General features: G+C 43.6%; 1 protein-coding gene across 3 annotated transcripts in view; it reads left to right on the top strand.

Moving 5' to 3' along the window:
• The window catches only part of NRAP (nebulin related anchoring protein), a 73,627-nt gene that overhangs the window by 20,465 nt on the left and 31,723 nt on the right, over nt 1-21,439 (top strand). For 2 of the 3 annotated variants that reach the window (XM_049764401.1, XM_049764400.1), the window contains 13 exons: nt 135-242; nt 1,209-1,313; nt 2,939-3,037; nt 4,778-4,882; nt 6,077-6,184; nt 6,449-6,550; nt 9,773-9,970; nt 10,556-10,660; nt 13,192-13,290; nt 14,393-14,497; nt 15,406-15,513; nt 17,085-17,396; nt 18,502-18,606. In XM_049764401.1, coding sequence (XP_049620358.1) covers nt 135-242; nt 1,209-1,313; nt 2,939-3,037; nt 4,778-4,882; nt 6,077-6,184; nt 6,449-6,550; nt 9,773-9,970; nt 10,556-10,660; nt 13,192-13,290; nt 14,393-14,497; nt 15,406-15,513; nt 17,085-17,396; nt 18,502-18,606 — 1,659 coding nt within the window. The remainder of the gene's footprint in view (nt 1-134; nt 243-1,208; nt 1,314-2,938; nt 3,038-4,777; nt 4,883-6,076; nt 6,185-6,448; nt 6,551-9,772; nt 9,971-10,555; nt 10,661-13,191; nt 13,291-14,392; nt 14,498-15,405; nt 15,514-17,084; nt 17,397-18,501; nt 18,607-21,439) is intronic. The other variant, XM_049764402.1, reaches the window with a different exon arrangement.

Here is a 21,439-nt window from a genome sequence, read left to right as displayed (position 1 = left end):
TCAGTGATTGACTCACTACTTAAATTAGTTCAACTTAATCACTTAGATAGTAAGTGTGATGCATTAAAACATGTAGTTTATCTCTGTCAAGCCAGGAAGAAATGGTTTATTGACAGTATCATATTTTTGTGTAGAACAAATATAAAGAAAACTACCAGAACCACATGAGAGGCCACTATGAGGGAGTTGGCATGGACAAACGAACACTCCATGCCATGAAAGTCGCAAATCTGGCCAGCAATGTGAGTATCTTTGTGGGTTCTGTTGATCCTGGGGACTTGGGGTGGGAAGACTTGGGGCATGAACAGTTCAGCCAATTCCTTTTAACCTTCTTTTAAAAAAAAATCAGTGATTTATTATACAAAGATTGACCCACAAGAGTTTTTAAATTGTTAATCAATAAAACCAAGGCTAGGAAAGATTCTTAACATTTTTTCAAAAGCTTCAATTTGTTTATCAATTGATCTAATGGGAGTAAATTTTCCAGTTTCTGAGAGAGGAAGATATAAGTGGTTAAGTATCATCCTATTCGAAAGTCCTCCCGTTTCCCAAGTATAAATTTGATAATGGCCATTTGATAATGACCAAGGGGTGGTGGGCTGGTTGATTTGTTTCTTAAATGTTTATATCTATGAAGACCAACCATGGTTAGACAGCACTCAAGGTAGTGAGCTAACAAAATAGATCAGGTTCTCAGCTTTCCTGTCACGTATAAACTATTCATCTCTTTAACTTTGCTAGTTGTGTTTATAGATTTGCAAATGCCAAGGTGTAAATCTTGGAGGTAAAGGACATGTAAAATAAACACATACAAATGCCAAATATCCTCAACTTTATAATGTTAAATTTGACCTTTGGGGGGAAAAGTATAAATATTCTGAAGATTTTCTACTTATTTATTTTCTTAGAGTTAGCCAAGCAATTCTGACATTATATGCAAATGCTTCATGGTGTGCAGTGCTTCTTTTTAATAAAATCTACATGGGGTCCATAATTAATAAATATGCTATAGAGGGAAATTTTGCTTTAATTCAGGGGAAGTGTTTAACTTAATTAAAGACAAAAGTGTTAACTTTTTCATTTCCCTTTGAGGTGATTAAATTGAATTAATTTTGTTTCTAGTTACTTTTAACTTATTTTCTATGATGCTCAAACAAGGTAAAAAAAAGTGGGAACCAATTTTTCTTGGTCCTTTCTTTACATTTTAGATTGCCTACAAGGCTGATTATAAACATGATATTGTTGACTATAACTACCCAGCCACTCTTACTCCTTCCTACCAAACAACAGTGAAGCTGGTACCTTTAAAAGATGTAAGTCCTCCAATAGCTCTTTCTGTTTTTGTTTGTTTGTTTGTTTTGTTTTTTTTGGGGGGGAGGTTGGGTTACACCCGAAGTGCTCCAGGCTTTATGCTCAGAAATCGCTCCTGGCAGGCACGGGAAACCATATGGGATGCCGGGATATCCATCCTGGATAGTCTGCATGCAAGGCAAACGCTCTACCGCTGTGCTATCTCTCCTGCCCAGTCCTTTCTGTTTTATTACTTGTCAATTCTTGGGTAGCAAGATAGGAGTGTGTGTGAGAGAAATTAAGAAAGCTATAACAAACCTGTGGGACATGGAAGGGATTGAGAAAGGTGAAATTATTCCATGATAAAATACATAAACATGATTGGCAGCAGATTCTTCAGGGTTGGGAGGACATATCTAGTTTACTCTTGAAAATAATATGGAATTTATTTCATTTCTTAAAATTGGGGTGACTAGGTATATACTGCTGGGCATAGTTAATTGTTCTTTAACAGTGAAGAGAGTTTTTGATTTTGACTTTTAAGTTTGTGAATTAGGAATGAGCAAGTAAAATGGTACTAAATTGAGAGGATAGGGCAGTTTTATCTTACATAGTTTGAAATTATAGGAGATGTTTCTGAGATCATAATTTTCCTTCTGAATTAATGCATTAGAATGCTACTATACTCTGACCTCATTAGTAGTTGACATTGAAAAACGTTGTGTTGTATTTTTCTAATTTTCCCAACACATCCTACAACCAAAGATCCAAATGTGTTAAATCTGTTCTCCTGGAATTATTAAATAAAAAACACAAAGCAGTGTTGCTATTTATCTTCAAATTAAACAAAATTTTCTGTGGCCTATCATATCATCAGAACACTTCTAGAGCCTGTTCTCCAAGTTCATTTATAACTCATTGGTTTGTTCCAGGAATACTAAACAATGTTGGTTCTGATGATGGGAAACACCTAGCACATCTTTCAAATCACAGCATTTCCGAGCACAGTGACTTTGGCAAACAGAAGTGTAGTGTGTCAGCTGAGAGCCCTATGGCAGACACATGGGTTTGAATTCCAGCCCTCAAACCAAAGCCTAACCCTTCCAAACCCCAAACCCTCTTCCTTTCAAGTATGAAACACATGTAGAAAAAGCACAATAGGTATTGGACCACAACTTGTTTTATTACAAAGGACTTGCTTTTCCTGGGGAACATTACCAGGATCTGGGATATTCCAGGGATTTCCAGAAGTTGGGATATTAATAGTGTGTCTGCATCCAAATGCCATACCACTCCCTGCCCCCCCCACAGCATGCCAGCCTACACCTCTGCCCAAGTGTCCACCATGCTATGACCTGGCCAACTCTTGGTATGGTCAGTGTTTTAGGCCCCCTTCAGGCACAGTAGAGAGCTGTTGTCACTGTGATTTAAAAGCTCCCATTCTGGAGACCAGGGGGCACTGGAACCTCCCTGATGCTTGCTCAATGTTCCCTGGGTCTGTTCCTCTGCCCTCTCTTTGCTGGGTATCTGTGAGTCTCTCATTGTAATCACATTCTTTTTTGAGAATTGTGACTGTTTGGTGTGGTGGGAGGAGGAGAGCTAGTCCAAGTGTAGAGCAAGTGACATGTTCCTGCACCTCTGTCCCCAGGCCAACTACAGGCAAAGCATTGACAAGCTCAAGTTCAGCTCTGTGACAAACACACCACAGATCCTTCAAGCCAAAATTAATGCCCAGCAGCTGAGTCATGTAAGTGGCCTGCCCCTGCCCAGATATCCCCGGGGACCTGGATAGCTCTGCAACTTCTGGATAGCTGGTTCCCCAAGTACCTCCCTTCCACTGGGGTGTGGCTAGCACCTTTGAAATGATCCTGCCCCTTTGGATACAGTTGAAAGTAGGCACAACAACAACGAAGACCCCACATTCATCACCCAGCTTAGAACAGTATAACAAAGATTCCTCAGACCCATCTCCTAGCTTAGAGGGTCTAAGTTCACAGCCAATCTGGCTTCATGTGTCTCCTTATCCATTTCCCACTGATCCATATTATTTTAGAGCTAATTTAATGGAGCTGAAGAGATAGAACAGTGGGAAGAGTGCTTGCCTTACATGCAGCTGACCCAGGTTTAATCCTTGGAATCTCATATGGTCCTCTGAGCATTTCCAGGAGTGATTCCTGAGTGCGAAACCAGGACTATCCCCTGAGTATCACCAATTATGGCCTCTCAATAGAGAAAATACCATTATGCTATAATGTAATCTAGAGATAGTATAGCCTGAGTCTTGAGGTAATCTAAAACAACTTATTTAACTTCATTTTATCATATCACATAAAACACAGTAAGTATTTGTTTGGGTTTTTTGAGAGCCATACCCAATAGTGCTGAGTTTATTCCTGGCTCTGCTCAGACAGCACTCCTGGTGGAGGACCATCTGCAGTGCCAGGGATTGAACAAGAATTGGATGCTTCCATGGTAAATGCTTTACCTCATATATTATCTCTCTGTCCTGAAATATCAATATCCAAGTAGCAGTCAGTGTTCACATCTCTCAAATGATGTAACTTCATTTATAGCTTGCTTGACTTAGAACCCAAGGTTCACGCTTTGTGACTAAGGTGTCTTTTAACATTCTGAGAGTTCCCCTAGATCTCTCCTTTTCTCACAAATTGTTTGTGGAGCAAATGGGTGCTTTATCCTGTTTACCAAGTAGTCCTAGACTCTGTTACTGAAGAATCTCATGTCCCTTGTCTAACGAATGCCATAGGACAGAGCAGCTGTGCTAGGCTCTGTCAGGTTCTGGCTCGATTTAGAGCTGAGATGGTATGTGAGGAGAGGCTGTATCTTCTGTGGGAATCTCACACCAACTGTCTGGCTGGCTCTTTGTGGTCATGGAAGAGGCCTCTTGTGCCCTATAGGCAGGAGTTTGGTTATTACTCTCTGAGGATCTCTCTAGTGCTGGGCACCTTGTTTACCACAGTCACAAATTAGAGAGAAATTTCCTCCGTTGATTCAAAGGCGGGTTGGTGAGGCATCTATAAGGAACTGTCCCACAGCTCTTCCTTTGAGGATACATTTGCATCATTTTACTTTTCGTTTGACATCTTTAATCTGTTCACTTAGAACACTCATATAATCGCAAGCTTCCTTTGCTAAAGGCCCCTTTTCAGAAATTTCCTCCCAATTAACAGCATTGGAGGGGGAAAGAGAAATGTATTCTCTTCAAAGTTCTCTTTGGTCTTTTTGAAAACCTTGCACCTTAACCCTCTATGGGCATTTTTTAAAATTATTTTTTCTTTATTCTATTTTTGGGCCACACCACTGATGCTCAGGGTTATTCCTGGCTCTGCACTCAGGAATCACTCCTGACAGTGCTCTGGGGACCTTATGGGATGCAGAGGATTGAAAGTGGGTTGGCCACATGCAAGGCAAGAACCTTACCCACTGTACTATTGCTCTGGATCTCTGAACTTCTTTTTAAATTTAACAGGTGAACTACCGTGCTGACTATGAGAGAAATAAGTTGAATTACACATTGCCACAGGATGTGCCTCAGCTAGTGAAGGCCAGAACCAATGCTGAGCTCTACAGTGAGGTAAGTCAGGAGATGGGGAGAGTGAGGCGGGGATTGCATTGAGGCAAAACCAAAAAAGTAAGTTCACCAACAAATGGATTTTATCAAAGGTGTGAAAGCATTGTCATGGCTGTCTGTGATACAGGAGCATTCACTGGGACATTAGCCATTTCACACCTTTTTTTTTGAGGGAGGCATGTGACAACCAGCTCAGGGCTTATTCTTGGTTCTTGCTCAAGGATTACTCTTGGTCGGTCTCAGGATCTATATGGAGTGTTGGGGATTGAAACTGGGTCGGCTATGTGCAAGGGAAGTGCCCTACTTGTTGTATTATTTCTCTTTTTGCTAGCCCCCCCCCACCATTTAATTCTCATTGCCTTTACACACACACATGCAAACATACACAGCTCCTGAGGAACAAGAGAGTTATCAGGTGCAAGAACGATGTAAGAATAAATTTATTTACTTATTTTATATAGAACCCATAAATTTTCACGCATTGGTTTGCATCTCTTCAGAGAAAAAAATGAGTTTATGGAGCTGGAACATGAGCTGACTTGGCATGACTGTGGAAATGTTATTTTTAACTCATACAAGCTACATAAACTCTTTCCTGTCTCTGAGTTTTCCCTATGTGAATATTCGTTGATGAGTAGACAGGAATTTAGGAAAAGGACACAAAGCAATAGATTATTCACATGGTAATGTGGTACCTGATTTCTGTGTGATACTGGACCAGTTTATGGTCCATTTATAGGCAAGCCAATATATTGTCACAACCATCCTGAAAGAGAAAAAAAGAGATAGAAGAAAGAGATGGAGAGAGAAGGGGGAGAGAGAGAGAGAGAGAGAGAGAGAGAGAGAGAGAGAGAGAGAGAAAGAAAAGAGAGTGAGTTATAGAGAGAGAGGGAGAGAAGATGATCATCTTGTAGTGGCCCACTACAACCTAAATAGTTTGCCAGTTGCTCAAAACCCCATGATCTTCTGGGCCATCTGAATCTTCTGTGGATCCTGTCTCCACACCACTGTCCCAAGGAGTCCATGATCCTTATTCATCAGTGCTATGGTCATTGGGGGCCTTTTCAGCCAAGATTCTGGTTTGTAAAGCTGTGAAGAGGAACACTTCTGTTTTGCTTGTTTGTACATTTATTTCTCTTTAACTTTTGGCAGAGATAAATCTCTCAACTCCTACTCACCTGTGCTTCTGTTTGTCAGGTTAAGTACAAAGAAGGCTGGGAGAAGACGAAGGGAAGAGGATTTGAACTGAAACTGGATGCTATGTCTCTGCTGGCTGCCAAGGCCTCGGGAGAGCTTGCTAGCAATGTAGGTTTCCTCTCATTAGCTCAGAAATGCCTTCTAAGTCTTCCAATCAAACGTCATGGGCCCGCCAAAATAAATAAATAAATAAAAATAATGGCAGCAAACACTGTAAACAGGGCAGGACTTTCATCTTTTTCTGGGTTTGCACAAGCTGGGAGGTGTTACTTATTTTTCCCCCAGAATTGTTCCCCTCACTCTTGTTAAAACCAGAGCCCCTTAGGTGCCAAGCTGCTTTCACTCATGGCAGACTTTCTTCCTTCTCTCAAGATTAAGTACAAAGAAGAGTATGAGAAAACAAAAGGCAAAGTCGTGGGAACTCCAGACTCGAAGCTTCTGCACTCCCTGCAGGTTGCCAAGATGAGCAGCGAGGTAAACTCCATTCCTTCCCACCCTTTCTGGAGTGTTGTGTGGCTTTAGAAGTTGTTTCAGGGCCTGCTTCCACCCAGACAGCTACCTTTGTATTGACTTCTGCTGACAGCTGCTTTCGGAGTTTACCTGAGCTGTTTGCTCACTTTCTTTACTCACCAAAGCATCCTGTTCTTTGAGAGTAGATGTGAAGTGTTTTCCCTAAGGGTGACCGGAATCTTCTGATCATGGTACAAAGATGTCTGGCTACCTTGGTTTATTCGATGGGATTTTACCCAGCCAAGACTGTGCTCAGGATACTTTGCAAGGCATAGGGTATAAGAAGGAACAGTCTATAATTGGTTCCTTCGTAATGGAGCTTAGGTCTTCTTATAGAGTTTGACAATCAGCATCTTTTTTTCCTTTTTTTTTTTTTGTCTTTTTGTTTTTGATTTTGGGCCATACCCAGCTGCACTCAGGGGTCACACCTGGCTCTGTGCTCAGAAATCATTCCTGGCAGTTTGGGGGACCATATGGGATGCTGGTGATGGAACTTAGGTCAGCCACTTGCAAGGCAAGAGCTGTACCCACTGTGCTGCAGCTCCACTCCATCCTAAATTTTTTTCATTTTGGGTCACAGCTGGCAGTGCTCAGGGGTTACTCCTAGGCTCCGTGCTCAGAAATAACTTCTGGCAGGCTTGGGGGACTATATGGTATGCTGGGGATTGAACCTGTGTCAATCCCAGGTTAGCCACACGCAAGGCAAATACCCTAACCAATGTGCTATTGCTGACAGTAAGCATCTTATTTATCTGGGTGATGTCCTAGATGAATCCTTAGGCTCCAATTCACTTGATATTCAAACTAGTGAACAAGGGGCCAGAGCTCAGGTTAGAGATAGATTGCTTGCACCCTGAATTGGATTCTGAGTTGTATGCATATTCTTTTGCCCCCTGAATTGGATTCTGAGTTGGATGCATATTCCTTTGCCCCCTATCCCTGCAAGGTGTAGCTCTAAAGATGCCCAGCATGGTGGCAACAGAACAGTGCTGTATCACTTGGATAAACCCAGAATTTTGAAAGATAAGGTCTGGTTGGCCAAGAATTGTCAAATTGCTGGGAATAGTTCTTGGATCTTCTGAGCACTGCTTAGGAAACTAGCACCCCTCTCTCAGCCCCCGCCCCAAAGAGAAAACATACTTAGCAAATAACTGGTATATCTATCTATCTATCTATCTATCTATCTATCTATCTATCTATCTATCTATCTATCTATCTATCTATCTATCTACATTCTAACCACTTAAAATTCTGAAACTTACATACGTGCCTTAATGTAATCTCTTAATGTCTAGAGATTACCCTTTGTCTAGAGATTACTAAAAGACTGTAGACTAGAGTCCTACTGGAAGGGACAGATTTGGCAGTTAATGGCCTTCCCTACAGTGCCTAACAGGCAGAAAGGAGTCATGGCCTTCAGGCTTTGCTGTACAGTCACATGACTGCAGTGTTAACAGCAGCTTTTTGTTTTCCAGTCATGCAGCCTATAAAACTATGGAGAAATCATTAAGAACCATGGCTTACTTTGAATATAGAGCAAGCCTCATGAAGTGCTAAGTCATGAGTCATCCAGAGACAATGAGCATTGAACTCAGTTTAGACAAAGAATAAAATGACATTTCATACTTGCAGTTGGAGAAATCAGAACCAAGATTATTATTTCTTTGCTGAGAGAAGGCCATGTCTATACTCAGGGGCTTCTCCTGGTGGGGCTGTTAACCATATGGCTTTGGGGACCAAATCTAGGTTGGCTGTATGCAAAGCAAGTGCTATACCCACTACACTATCCCTCCATCCTCTTGGACAAAGAAGTCATCTAGTAGTCGGTGGTGATGGTGGAAGAGTAGAGAATCAGAACATAGGATTTGGATTTACTGGCCCTGTACTGTTTCTTCTATAGTATAATACCTTTCACATCATTGTATTTTGTCATCACCACCATCACCAATTATAACCTTTATCACTATCACCATCATTGATTTACCATCATCATTATCACTACTACCATTAGCAAGACTATCAATATTCACCATTATCACTATTACCATAACTACTCTCACCATCATTAACTATCGCTATTGTCACCACCATCACTAATTACTGTCATCATGATTATCCTAATTATCATCACCACGACACCTACCATAATGCATCACCATCATTAGTCATCCTCATCACTATCACCACTATTCTTTGCTGTTTTATTTTGTGTCACACATGGTGATGCTTAGAGATGACTCCTGACTCTACTATACTCAGGAACTGTTCCTGGTGGTGCTTGGGGTACTATATTGTATTCTGGAGATCAAACACAGGTCAGTCAAGTTGCTGGGTAGGCAGATATTCTATTCACTGTATTATAAATCTGGTCCTGGCCATCATCATTATTTACCACCATCCGCATCACTGTCATCACCACCAAGTATCATTATCAGTCTCAGCACCATCCTAATTGCCACCATTACTGTCAGCAGAGAGAGTTTCCATCCTTATTGCCAACACAGATAAATGTTTGTGTTATGCTGGTCTCAGCATTAGACCAGTTTCAGCTACCGCTGCATTAACTTTGCCACAATAATCTGTCAAGGAAAATAAGCCCTAAAGAGAAAGGACATGGTACTCTAGAGATCATTCAAAGAGGCAAAGGGCACATGCGATTTGAACTTGAACTTGTTGAGTTCTGAAGTCTATGCATGGTTGCTTTGCCTGTTAGAAACCTGAAAGGTTTTTCCTCTTGAAGCAGATAGATAAAAAAAGATTTAGAATTGGTAGGAGAATTCCTTTCAGAAACAAAGTAGTGTGGAACCATAGCTCTCCCATACCACCACCTTCCAGAGCCAAGACATGACTATACCTTTTTGCCAGATTAATGGCATTGCCCAGAGAACATAAATTATTTTTAGGAGTTATAAGAAGTTTTTAATTCTTTCTTCTGTTTTCTTATTACTCTAGCAAAGGCAGATTTTATGTAGTGGTCTTTATTTTGGTACTTTTTAAAAGATCAATTTTAGTCATACAATGTTCCAATCCCCTTCTCTTCACCAGTGTACAGTATATGCTACCAATGTCCCTAGTTACCCTCCTATGTCCTCCAATCCTGTCACTATGGCAGACACTTTTATTCTCTCTGTATCTCTCTAGTAATATGCATGGACCTTTCAGTAAAAGTGTTTTGCTACTTTTAAGGTTGAGTACAAGAAAGGCTTTGAAGAGAGTAAGACCCATTTTCACTTGCCCATGGACATGGTAAACATCAGACATGCAAAGAAGGCTCAGGCTCTGGCCAGTGACCTGGAATACCGGGAAAAACTGCATGAATACACTGTGCTGCCCGAAGATATGAAGACTCAGTGGGCCAAGAAAGCCTCCGGACTCCAGAGTGAGGTGAGCCCTGGTGTGGTGCCATTTTCCCTATATTGCGCTTGCAGTTGAATGGTGACACTTTTGGAGAATCTTTGAATCCACACATGAGTGAGTTGTAGAATCTAGAGGATTGGGAAGAATTTCTGGAGATGTAACAGCTTCAGATAGGAGGACAGTTTTGACTAAACTGATCTAGTCATAGAAAGAGGTAGAGACAAGATAGTGGAAGCCTGAAGCACCCACCAAGTTAAAGTCAAGATATGATAGTAACAAACAGTACAGAAGGAAATCATTGAAAATAGTAGGTCAGTCTTGGAAATTCTGGAATTTGGTGGACAAAAATTCTGAGGTCAAATAGTTTGAGAAAGCCTCTTTTTGGTAAGATGTTCCAATTTGGGGTATTTTAGTGCTAAGATACACTATAGCATGAGCTCTGTGGCTTCACCATCAAGCAGCATTTGCCTGACTCTATAAGAGTAGGGAGCAGCAAGATCTCTTAGAAAAACAAATTTGATTAGACAAATGCTAAAAATGCTAACTCTCCTTTCTCCATTGCTCACTCTGTGCTGAGATGTCTGATGAAAGTCTGGTCTTTCTCTCTTGCAGCTGCAGTACAAGGCAGACCTGGCATGGATGAGAGGTGTTGGGTGGCTGACAGAGGGCAGCCTCAATTTGGAACAGGCCAAGAAGGCTGGACAGCTGGTCAGCGAGGTAACCTGAACCTAGAGTTCTGGATTCTAATAGTTCTCCGCTCCTAAGTCCTGCCAAGAGTGTTCTTGTCCTCTAATCACTCCTTCCCTAACCCCAGGCTACTCTTGAGAGCAATTCAGATGACTGTGTGTTTGTGTGTTCATTCTGTAGCAAAAGGTAGACATTCCTAAGGGATCTTTCCAGACCCTAAAATCTCCCAGAGAGATGTTTATAGGAAGCCTGTTCATTTCCTTTATGTCATATTCAAAGAATTATTCAGAAGAGCTGCAATCTAGTCAGCAAGTCTATTACTTGGGAAGTTTGTGTGTGAATGTATGTATGTATGGTGTATTGGGTGACTGACTCAGAATTACAAAAATTCATGTGTGTATGTGTAGTGTGCTGGTGACTAACTTCTTCAAAATCACAGTTATGTGTGTATATGTGTGCACACACATGTACATGTATATGTGTTGAGTTAGGGAATGATTCTTTAAGAATCAGTCTGGTATTTGCATTTCAGCTTTCTCATTACTCCTATGCCTTAGATTCACGGCAGATCCCAGGTAAGTTGCTCAGCTCTCCTGGTCCTCTTTCTCACACACAAATGAGGAAGTGGAGGAGGGTCCCCTGGAAGATGCTTGTGGCTGTGTCTGAGCCTGTGCTTTGCTTTGTGCCACATAAATATCTGTCAGGAGGCAGAGGGGGACAGCTGAAGGACATCTTACAGGCAATGGAATTATTTAGGAGCTCTGTTGGGTTCTTCAAAGGGGAGTCTTGTATTGGGGCCAGGAAGGCCAAGTTGGCATAGCTTATGCAGATGATAAGAGTACCACCTGCCACCTACTGAGGAGTGCAGGATGGAATTATGTCACCATTGCTCTCCTTCCTGGGCCTCTTTAGAGGGGATGATGTACAGATTGCTTCATCAGTCCCATGTGAGTAGACAATGTTCTCGGCCTATTTGTCAGATAGGAGAAAAATGAGACCAAATTATGGTTCAAGTAAGTTCAGAGCTGGAAGCTCTCTCTCATGTTCGATTCAATGTCCCAGTTCTGGACCAGTAAGCAATATGGCACCCCAAAAGCACACTTAAAGTTTATTATTTTTTTCATGCACTATCTTTCTGGGACATAGGCATGAAAAGTAGGATGATAAATAAAAACAATGCATGGGTAGGGAGCAACCCTTAGGGTTCGATTGCTTAACTTTTTGAGAGCAACTAAAATGTAGGTGGAGCAAATTTGTCTGCATTGTTTTAGGTACAGTGAGGAGATCATCTGGTCTTAGGAATGCTCCTTCTGGGACGTTAGTTCCTGGAGGGCTCCAAGCCTTTGTCTTCTTTCTAATCTTGCTGAGTTCTTCAGAGATTGGATTTCTTGGTTCCCCAATAATCACTTTGAATGGACTTATTTGAAATGTGGAGTGACCAGGAATTCGCAATTATAGAATACTTCTCAGCATCCTCTATTATGGACTATAAGAATTTCAATATTCAGGGCCTGGAGAGATAGTACAGTGGGTAGGGTATTTGCCTTGCACATGGATGACTTGGGTTTGATACCTGGTATTGCCATATAGTCCCCTGAACTTGCCAGAAATTATTCCTGAGAAGAGCCAGGAGTAACCCCTTAGCACCTCTGGGTGTGACTCAATCCCCCCCCCAAAGCAAGAGAGTTTTAATATTCAATTTGCTTAAACTAGTAAAGGACAAATCTCTTGGGACTATTGTCTAAGGAGACAATATATTTATTATTCTAACCCTTATTTGGGGGTTCAGATGGTATCTAGACCCTCTGACTGATAGCTTGAGAGGATCATTTTTTATTTTTCCAGACATGTGCATCATTCTGTTCTCAGCTCCCACCTTCCCATTAGCTCTGGCGACTTGATAGAAAAGCCAGTGGCCCTCCCCCAGGGAAGCACAGAACTCCTGCAGAGGGACAGAACTGGCACATTCACAATTGTGCCCATTCCTTTGGGGCTGTGAAAGGGGGACAGAGAGTTTCAGGACCTTGGTGACTTGAAACCCAAAACTCCATGATGGACATTCTACCTTCCACATGTGTCCCTTCAGTAGAGCAGATATGCATCCTCCTTGGTTCTGACAACAAACCTAGTAACAGGGATAGGCAAGGACACTTGCCTATATGCTCATAGAAACTCTTGAATACCTGCATGGAGGACATCTTTGCTGGTCTCCCTATCCTCAGAGATGGGGAGGAGGGCTGAGTCCAGGGTCACAAAAATAGAGGTGGGAGGGAGATTAGGGCCCTGGTGCATGCTCCAACTGTATTGTAGGTGCATGCCCCCCTTCACCTTATACTCCTAGACACATTGGGTTAAGGAAATGGGGAGATCATAACTCTTATAGTGGAAACAAACCTACCAGTCCAGCTGTCTTGTACATGTGGTCTGGTTTAATCTACAAGACTGGTTGGAATATTCTCAGTAAGAACTACTGGACTCACAAAAAGAAGGTTTTTTTTGCGGGGGTCATGCCGTGGGGATCAGTAAATGTTAATTCTCTGGGCCCTTCTCTTTGGAAACAGAAAAACTACAGGCAGAAGGTGGATGAGCTGAAGTTCAGCAGTGTGACGGACAGCTCCCAGATGGAGCATGCCAAGAGGAGTCAGGAGCTGCAAAGTGGGGTGAGTGCAGAACCACCCCATCCCCACTGGCCACAGGTTCAAGGTGAGAAGAGGTTGATGGGCAGCTGCAGGTGGTGTTTGGACACCATTCAGGAATCAGCTGGATTGAGCGCAGCCTTTTTCAGGTTTCCAGTGCTTTCAGGGTCTCTTTATACTCCCCTACTCATCTACCCCTGGTTCTAAGGACCAGATGACAACCAATATCTTCCATCAGCATGGTCTCATTCCTTCTTTCTCCTTCTAACATTCATTAGGGCTAGGATGGTGTCACTCCAGAATTCTGGAGCCACTGGAAGATTGTCTTCAAGCAGGGACATTCTTGCTTGGGGGTCTGTGCATTTGCTGCCTCGCAGACACACACATGTGAGGCAGCTCCTGGCCATGCCATCACATTTTTCACATCTCCATGTCTAACAGAGACAGTGGCTGGAACTTTCTGAGCTTTTTTTTCTAAGTGCCTGGGCCCACCCAGCAGAGAAGGTCCTATCCCCAGGACTGATAGCCAGTGTTAAGCCAGTGTTTGGAGCCCAGCCTGGGGTCTAGAGAGGGGTTTGGGGGACCGGAGAAGGAAGCTTTCCACAGACATGATGCCCAACACCTGCTATCTTTTCTGGACCCACTTTTCTAGATGTCAGTATATGTGAATGCGCTAGGATTCATCAAGGGCTGACGAGATGCTGCAGGCAGTGTATGTGCCTGTCTTTGAAGGGGTTACCTGGTGGACTGTGAAGGATTGAATCTGCCTGCAAAGCATATTCTCTGGCCTTTGAGTCACCTTTCAGCCCTGTGCTTCTTTGTCCCATGGGGACATTTGTGCTCCTCTGAGCCCTCTGGTGTTCGATATTTTTGTGCCTGTTGACAGTGTAGAGGGGAGCAGCCAGAAAAGGCTGATGCCAGTCAAGGGGAGAGGTAAGGCCAGAAACCTTGGCAGGGTTTCAGCTTTGTTTCCAACTTTTCCCAGCATCTCCCTGTTGGTTCTTCCTTGCCACATTCTGACCTGGCTACCTTCAGCCTTCTCAACTCTTGACTTGCCTGAGACTAGTCCTTTGGGTTCTGTAAAGGAAAGAAGGGCTCTGTCCTGACTTGGAACTTTCACCCACAGGTGGCCTACCGAGCAGAGAATGAGCAGTCTGTCCATCAGTACAGTATCAGCAAAGACGAGCCAGTGTTTTTGCGGGCCCGTGCCAATGCTGCCAACCTCAGCGAGGTAAAGTACAGGGGAGGAGTCTGGGGGGGGATCCGAAACACCAGGGAAAGACTGGCTCAGCACACCCAGCAGCATTCACCATGATCATGATGTCTGGACAGCACATTAGGATGTGCATGTTTCCAATAGAGAGCTGTGGGCAGGGTACTCTTTCAGAGATGAGCTGGTGGGCACTTGGTAGCTGACCAGTGGCAGGGCTGATAGCAGTGATGACTCTGGGGTTGGGGTAAAAACAGTGTAAGGGGATGATGGAGGGGATTTTGAGAGCTCTCACCTGCCTGCCTTGGATCTTGATCTGTCTCTGCCAGGGGTGCAGTTTTAGCAGCATTTCCCCAGCAGTATAAAGGGGATCCTCATTCCTCCCTGTTTGGCAGGTTAAGTTTCATCAAGCTGTTATGTATGTCTGGTTTCTCTAGACTGAGACTCATAGGTCTTCATGAACCTGGCCTTCCCCCTCTGTCCTTCAAGGAGATGTTTTTGAGTTTCCCCCTCCTCTCCTGGGTCTTTGCAGTCTCCATCTGAGAAGTGAGTTGAAGGAAGGGGTAGAAAGAGCACCAGAGGCTAGCCTGCCCCTCACATAAATAGAGGGGTGTCTTTCATAGATAGAACTTTGAGTGTGGAGTGGTAATGGAGACAGGGCAGGGAGGAAGGAAGGAATGAGTGGGGAACATTTGCTAGGATGATGGGTGTAGCCAGTGTGATGGTATCTAATTCCTGCTTGTTTGAAGAGGCCTAGAGGCAGAACAAGAAGGACAATTTTGTTCAGGTGGCAGGGCTCAGACTCTGATAGAATCTGGGGGGCTTCTCATGTATGGCCCTGACAGAGTTTGGGGTGTTTCTCAAATGTGGCTCGGATTGTCTGGGGGCCTTCTTATGTGTGACTACTCTGTTTTTGCCTGACCCCATAGAAGCTGTACAAGAGCAGCTGGGAGAACCAGAAAGCCAAAGGGTTTGAGCTGAGCCTTGACTCTTTGGCCTTCCTGGCTGCCAAAGCCAAGCGGGACTTGGCCAGTGAGGTGAGTGAGTGAACACTGATACCACCTATTGTATAGAAGGACCATTCCTAAAGGTGCTCCTGGTTTTCTAAGTGAAGGAACTGGTTCTTGGTTATTGTGTAGGCCCCAGCATCAGCATCTGATCAATTGGATAAAAATTCTAGCCCCCTCACCAGGTAGCATGGGGCTGGGGCTAAGGCCTTAGCTTTCCTGGATCTCAGTTAACTTGTTGACAAGTTGTCAATGACAAAATTGGTTATGAGGAAATGGTATGAGGGGATGGGCAGAAAGTGTTCCACAGTTACAGGCATTCTTTTGGAGGCCCAAGAAAGAATTTGTGTCCTTTACTAAGAATGGCTCTTTTAACTAATTCAATACACATGACACATAATAGACACACAATGCATAAACATACATAATATAGGGCATATGCAAAGAAAATGATTATATAATACAAGAAATACAAGAATGTACAGAATACAGAGAGGCAAATCTATATATGAGCTGAACTGACTGAGGCTTGGGGACACCCTGGCTCCTGATTGATGTGAGCTCCTGATCTCATCAGCATCATTGTACAGACAGTTCACATGAGGGCTGTGAATTCTGCAGAGCCCAAGTGAGGACCACGGGGTGGAGATATTGGTGAGAGACAAATGGTAGCAGATATTGCTGACCAATAAATGGCAGCAGATATTAATGAGTGATAGTGGCAAATATTGCTACTGCTGTTGGTTTTGCCAGAGATGAAGGGAAGCCCAGATCTCCCGACAGCACAGAGCTGGTAGTGTTGAAAATAATGATCTAGTGGCATTCTGCTGGTACTGTGACATGTTCTGTTTACTCTTTTCTTTTATCCTCTTTAGACTAGGCCGTGTGTACGCATATGCATTCTTGGGTCAAAGGCTCTCTTAAGTTCCCATATTCCTAAATATTTGTTCATATGTACACTATACATTCTTCATTTTGAACCCTTTTCTCAAATAGAAAGGAGTATTTTAGATGCTGTACTTTTTATGACAGGCTTACTTTTAAAAAGAAATTATTGTTATTTATTATTATTACTTTAAAAAGAAACTTTTTTTGTTTTTGTTTTTGCTTTGTTTTTTGGATCACACCTGGTAGCACTCAGGGATTACTCCTGGCTCTATGCTTAGAAATTGTTCCTGGCAGGCTCAGGGGACCACATGGAATGTTGGGATTCGAACCATCACCCTTCTGAATGCAAGGCAAACACCTTATCTCCATGCTATCTCTCCGGATCCCCCTAAAAAGACATTATTTTTCATGAAAACCCAGAAGACTTTTAAGAAATATAGGATTTCACTAGGAAGTTGGAAGTAGATTATTTCAAAGCCAGACATTTTCTTTAGCTTTCTGGCAGCTGAGGTCAAAAGGGAAGTAACAAGAGGTAATGTTTTATGTCAGTATTTGATGAAGGAAAACTTACCAGTAGAGGAAGAGACCTTTTAATTATACTATATCTAATAAAATTCTGTTGATTGACTTTGCTTGAGCCCTCTGGCCTGTGGTTTGAAGTGGAACGATTCCTTTAGGAGGCACTAAAGTCCCCCTGGACTGTTCTTTTTTAGGTGAAGTACAAGGAGGATTATGAGAGATCCAGAGGGAAGCTCATTGGTGCACAGGGTGCCCTAGGGGATGCGCAGATGAGCCACTCTCTCCAAATGTCCAAGCTGCAAAGTGAACTGGAGTACAAGAAGGGATTCGAGGATGTGAAGTCCCAGTGCCACGTTTCCCTGGACATGGCCCACCTGGTGCATGCACGCAGAGCTCAGCATCTAGCCACAGATGTGGGCTACAAGACCGTGCCACACCACTTCACAGCTCTGCCTACAGACCTGAAGCTGGAGTGGGCCAAGAAGGCGTATGGTCTGCAGAGCGATGTAAGTGATGTGTGTGCCTGAGTGTGTAAAGATCAGTACTGGGGCTCCCTCAGTGGGCCCCTTCCCTAGATTGTTTACACTTAAGGGACACTGATTTCAGGCTTCCTTGGAGGAAATGTAGCTATTGCACCTTGCTGCAATCCGCATGTTGGAAATTCTATACCCACAGAAAATCTTAAAGCCTCTTTGTCCTTTTTGGATGTTGTGCCTACATAGATTTCTTTTGCTCGCCCAGGGAACACAGTACAGATCTATGACTTGTATAACTCAGGCTGGTCCTGTGCTGGCATTCCCTCTCCTTTCCCCACCTAGAGTCCCCTCATCTTTAGAATAAAAGGTCTCCAAATTGCTTGCCCCCTCCCCTTACCCCTGGGACTCTCCAAGGTTTTTTGTTGTTGTTCTGGTTTCTTCTGTTGTGTCTTGTGTACATAGGGCAGGTGACCTGAAAGGCAGGCCCAAGGACCAGGAGCATTCCCACAGGGTGGGATCAGAAGACCCAAACACCCCTCCAGGGAGAGTTATTCTAAAGAGATAGGACTTTGCTCCCTCCTGGGCCTGCTTTAAACCCATGGTTCAGTAACAAGTAATGAGAAGTCCCCTTGGCCAAACCCTGCAGAGCACTGCTGGGGGCCAGTGGGGAGGAAGGAATTTGTTGTGGGAGCCCCCCCTTCAATGCCTTGTGCCATTCCATTGAATAGCTGCCCCCCTGGGCTGGGGGGTGGTGGGCCGAGTTCTCATTTCCCTCTCCCCTGCCTGTTATTTTAAACAAGGAGCTGAGCCGGGAGGGCAGCAGACAATGAGGATGCGCCTCTTTCCCAGTGCGCCTGAGTCCCGTAATGAGGGATAAGGTGGATTTCAACATTCCCGCTGCACCCTCCACGGCATGGCATCGGGTGGGGTCTCAAGCCACCGTCAGCAGGGCGCCCCCAATTAATGGGGACATTCATTGACGTTCCGGTGCTACCTGTGACTGTGCAGAAATGGATAAGACAAAGAGGCATCTAATTTGACTCAGCGGGCAGCGGGCTGCCCCGGGGAGCCGCTAATGGCCCCTCTAAACGTGGCGCGACAATGGCCTGTCTTTCTTCCCTCTCTCCTTTGTCAGAACCTGTACAGGGCAGATGTGAAGTGGATGAAAGGCACGGGCTGGGTCGCCACCGGGTCATTAAATGTGGAGCAGGCGAAGAAGGCAGGAGAACTCATTAGCGAGGTGAGCTTTCCGCACGGCCCGCAATAGGCCCGGCTGCATTCGGCATCTCTGTATAAAATTAAAATAATTTCCACTCGAAAGGCAAAGAAAAAGGCAAAGCCACATGAAAAGCCTCCCAGCAGAGACCAGCGCTGGTAATTAGGGGAGAAGCACATACCAAACACGCCAGCAGGGGCCCCGCAGAGCCCCTGGTGAAAACAAAGTGGGTGACAAATGAAATTATGAATAATAATGACCATCAAATGGGGCTCAATTGCTACCCACTGTCTTACCTTTCTAATGAAGTCAGGCAGGAGCCCTGATGAAAGATGCACCGACAGCCCTAGCGGAACTTTGAGCTCTGCCCCGCCTTCTCTCCCCGCCCAGGGTAAACAGGCTTTGGACAGCTACCTGGCAGCCGGCACGTGATCCAGTTCTCTCTCTCTCTCTCTCTCTCTCTCTCTCTCTCTCTCTCTCTCTCTCTCTCTCTCTCTCTCTCTCTCTCTCTCTCTCTCTCTCTCTCTCTCTCTCTCTCTCTCTCTCTCTCTCTCTCTCTCTCTCTCTCTCCCTCCCTCTCTCCCTCCCTCTCTCTCTCTCTCCCTCCCTCTCTCTCTCCCTCCCTCTCTCTCTCTCTCTCTCTCTCTCCCTTTCTCCTCATTTTCCTCTTTCTCATTCTCTTCTCTCAGTCTCCTTCCCCTCTCTTGTTCCTCCTTTCTCTTTCTCCTCTCTTTCACTCTTTCCTCTGTTTGTCTCCTCTCTTCACCCTATCTCTTCTTTCTCTCCTTTCTTTCCTTTCTCTCCTCTCTCCCTCTCTTTCCCTCTTTCCTCTCTTCCTCTCTCTCCCTTTCTCCTCACTTTTCTCTTTCTCACTCTCTCCTCTCAATCTCCTTCCTCTCTCTTGTCTTGTTCCTTTCTCTTGCTCCTCTCTCTCACTCTCCTTCCTCTGTTTCTCCTCTTTCCAATCTTTCTCTTCTCTCTCTCTCTCTCTCTCTCTCTCTCTCTCTCTCTCTCTCTCATTGAGAAGTTGGGAAGTTACTTCAACCCCACTGCAATTTATGTGACTTCATCCTAGCAGAAACATAAATGTTCATAAAAAGCCAGACCTGGGCCTGGAGAGAGAGCACAGAGGGCAAGATGCTTGTCTTGTACATGGCAGATTGGGGTCCATGTCCAGCATCCCATATGGCCCAAGGAGCAGCAACTAAAGTGATTCCTGAGTGTAGAGCCAAGAGTTACCCCCAAACACTGCCCCCAATGTGGTATTGCCTCCCAAAAAGCCTGTTCTTTTTTTTTTTTAAGACAGTGGCACCCAGCATGGTTCTCAATGACTGAGCCAGCGGCTGAATGTCTCTCGGTGGGAGAGCACATGCTTTATATGTGAGGCCCTGGATTTGCTCCTCAGCAAACAAATAATTCAAAAGGATTTATTTTTCAGTATTTTTTTTAATCCTCAACACTTTATGGCCAGAATTCAGACTGCAGGAATATGGCTGCTTGCATCTGAGCTGGACAACCCAAAGATCATTCTAGAACTTTTGCTCCACCACAGTTGGGACATTTTTACAAATCTACTCAACAGATTTGCCTTTCTCACTTGTCTTTGCTTCATACCTTTTTCCTTAAACTTCAGGGTCTTTCAGCAACTTGTTCCATCTGTTTCATTTCAGTGTCCACTGCTGAAAGGCACTGTTGAAAGAAGCACAAATATGGAGCCAGAGTGATAGTACAGTGGGTAGAGAATGTACCTTGCATGCAGCTGACCTGTGTTTGATCCCCAGCATCCTATGTGGTCCATGAGCCTGACGGGAATGTTACTTAAGTGCAGAGCCAGGAATAACTTTTGAGCACCTCTTAGTGTGTGTCCCTCTCCCTCAAAATGCACACACCTGTTACTTTAGGCAGGGCTCAGCAAACTGTTGCAAAGGATCAGATAGTATTGGCTTTTTACTTTGTGGGTATAGTTTTCTCTTGAAGTTACTCAATTCCATGACTATAACCTACAATCATAAGTAATATGTCAATGAGCAGACATGGCTGTGTTCCAATAAATCTTTATTGGAAAAGGTGAAGGGTCAATTCTGGCTAAATACTAAACTCTTTTTTTAAGACTACCCAATTGCTAAAAAATCCACCCAACAGACATGGAAGTTATTTATAAAATAATTGTTTGATTTGAGAAAAGATATCCATTATAATTTTATTAAGATAATAATCAATTTAGTCTCCCTGAAATGTACTTTTTAAAGCTAGAATTATGCATAATTTTCAAACTATTTCAAAATTGGGCAGTTTGATCTACCAGCATTTTAAGTTTTTGTTAGTATCTTGTTTCAGTCTCTATCAAACTATATGGAGATGCCTTTCAATAATAGTACTTTTTCTTACTCTTGTAACATTTTAAGGAATGATTGTGGATCTGAGATACAATAGATTCTGTTTTGGGGAGAGGGACTCCTGTGGTGATCAGGAGCAAGAGACCACATGGGACACTGGGGACAAACCTGGGTTGGCTGCATTCAAGACTTACCCATAGTGTTCTCTCTCTGGCCTCTTCTGAAATACAATGGTTTCTATATTTATTGTATAGTTTATGATCAATGACAATGCAGTACAAGAATTTTGGCTGTGATAATCCCTGCTATACTTTTTTTGTGGAGAAAAATTAAAATTTTCAAGTGACAAATGTGATGAAGTTTTTACTTGCTTGAGAGACCCAAACTATGCTATGTAAACAGTGGCAAGACAGAATTTGAAGCCCATAGGAAAAAACCTTGCCCTAAGTCTGTATCCTCTAGTTACTTTATTGGGGTAATCTAATTTTGAGGTGTTTTCTTTGCACCAGGCAACAATACTT

Source organism: Suncus etruscus, chromosome 17 (genome assembly GCF_024139225.1).
Source record: "Suncus etruscus isolate mSunEtr1 chromosome 17, mSunEtr1.pri.cur, whole genome shotgun sequence".
NCBI lineage: Eukaryota > Metazoa > Chordata > Mammalia > Eulipotyphla > Soricidae > Suncus > Suncus etruscus.
This window is presented reverse-complemented; position numbering and strand designations above follow the sequence as displayed.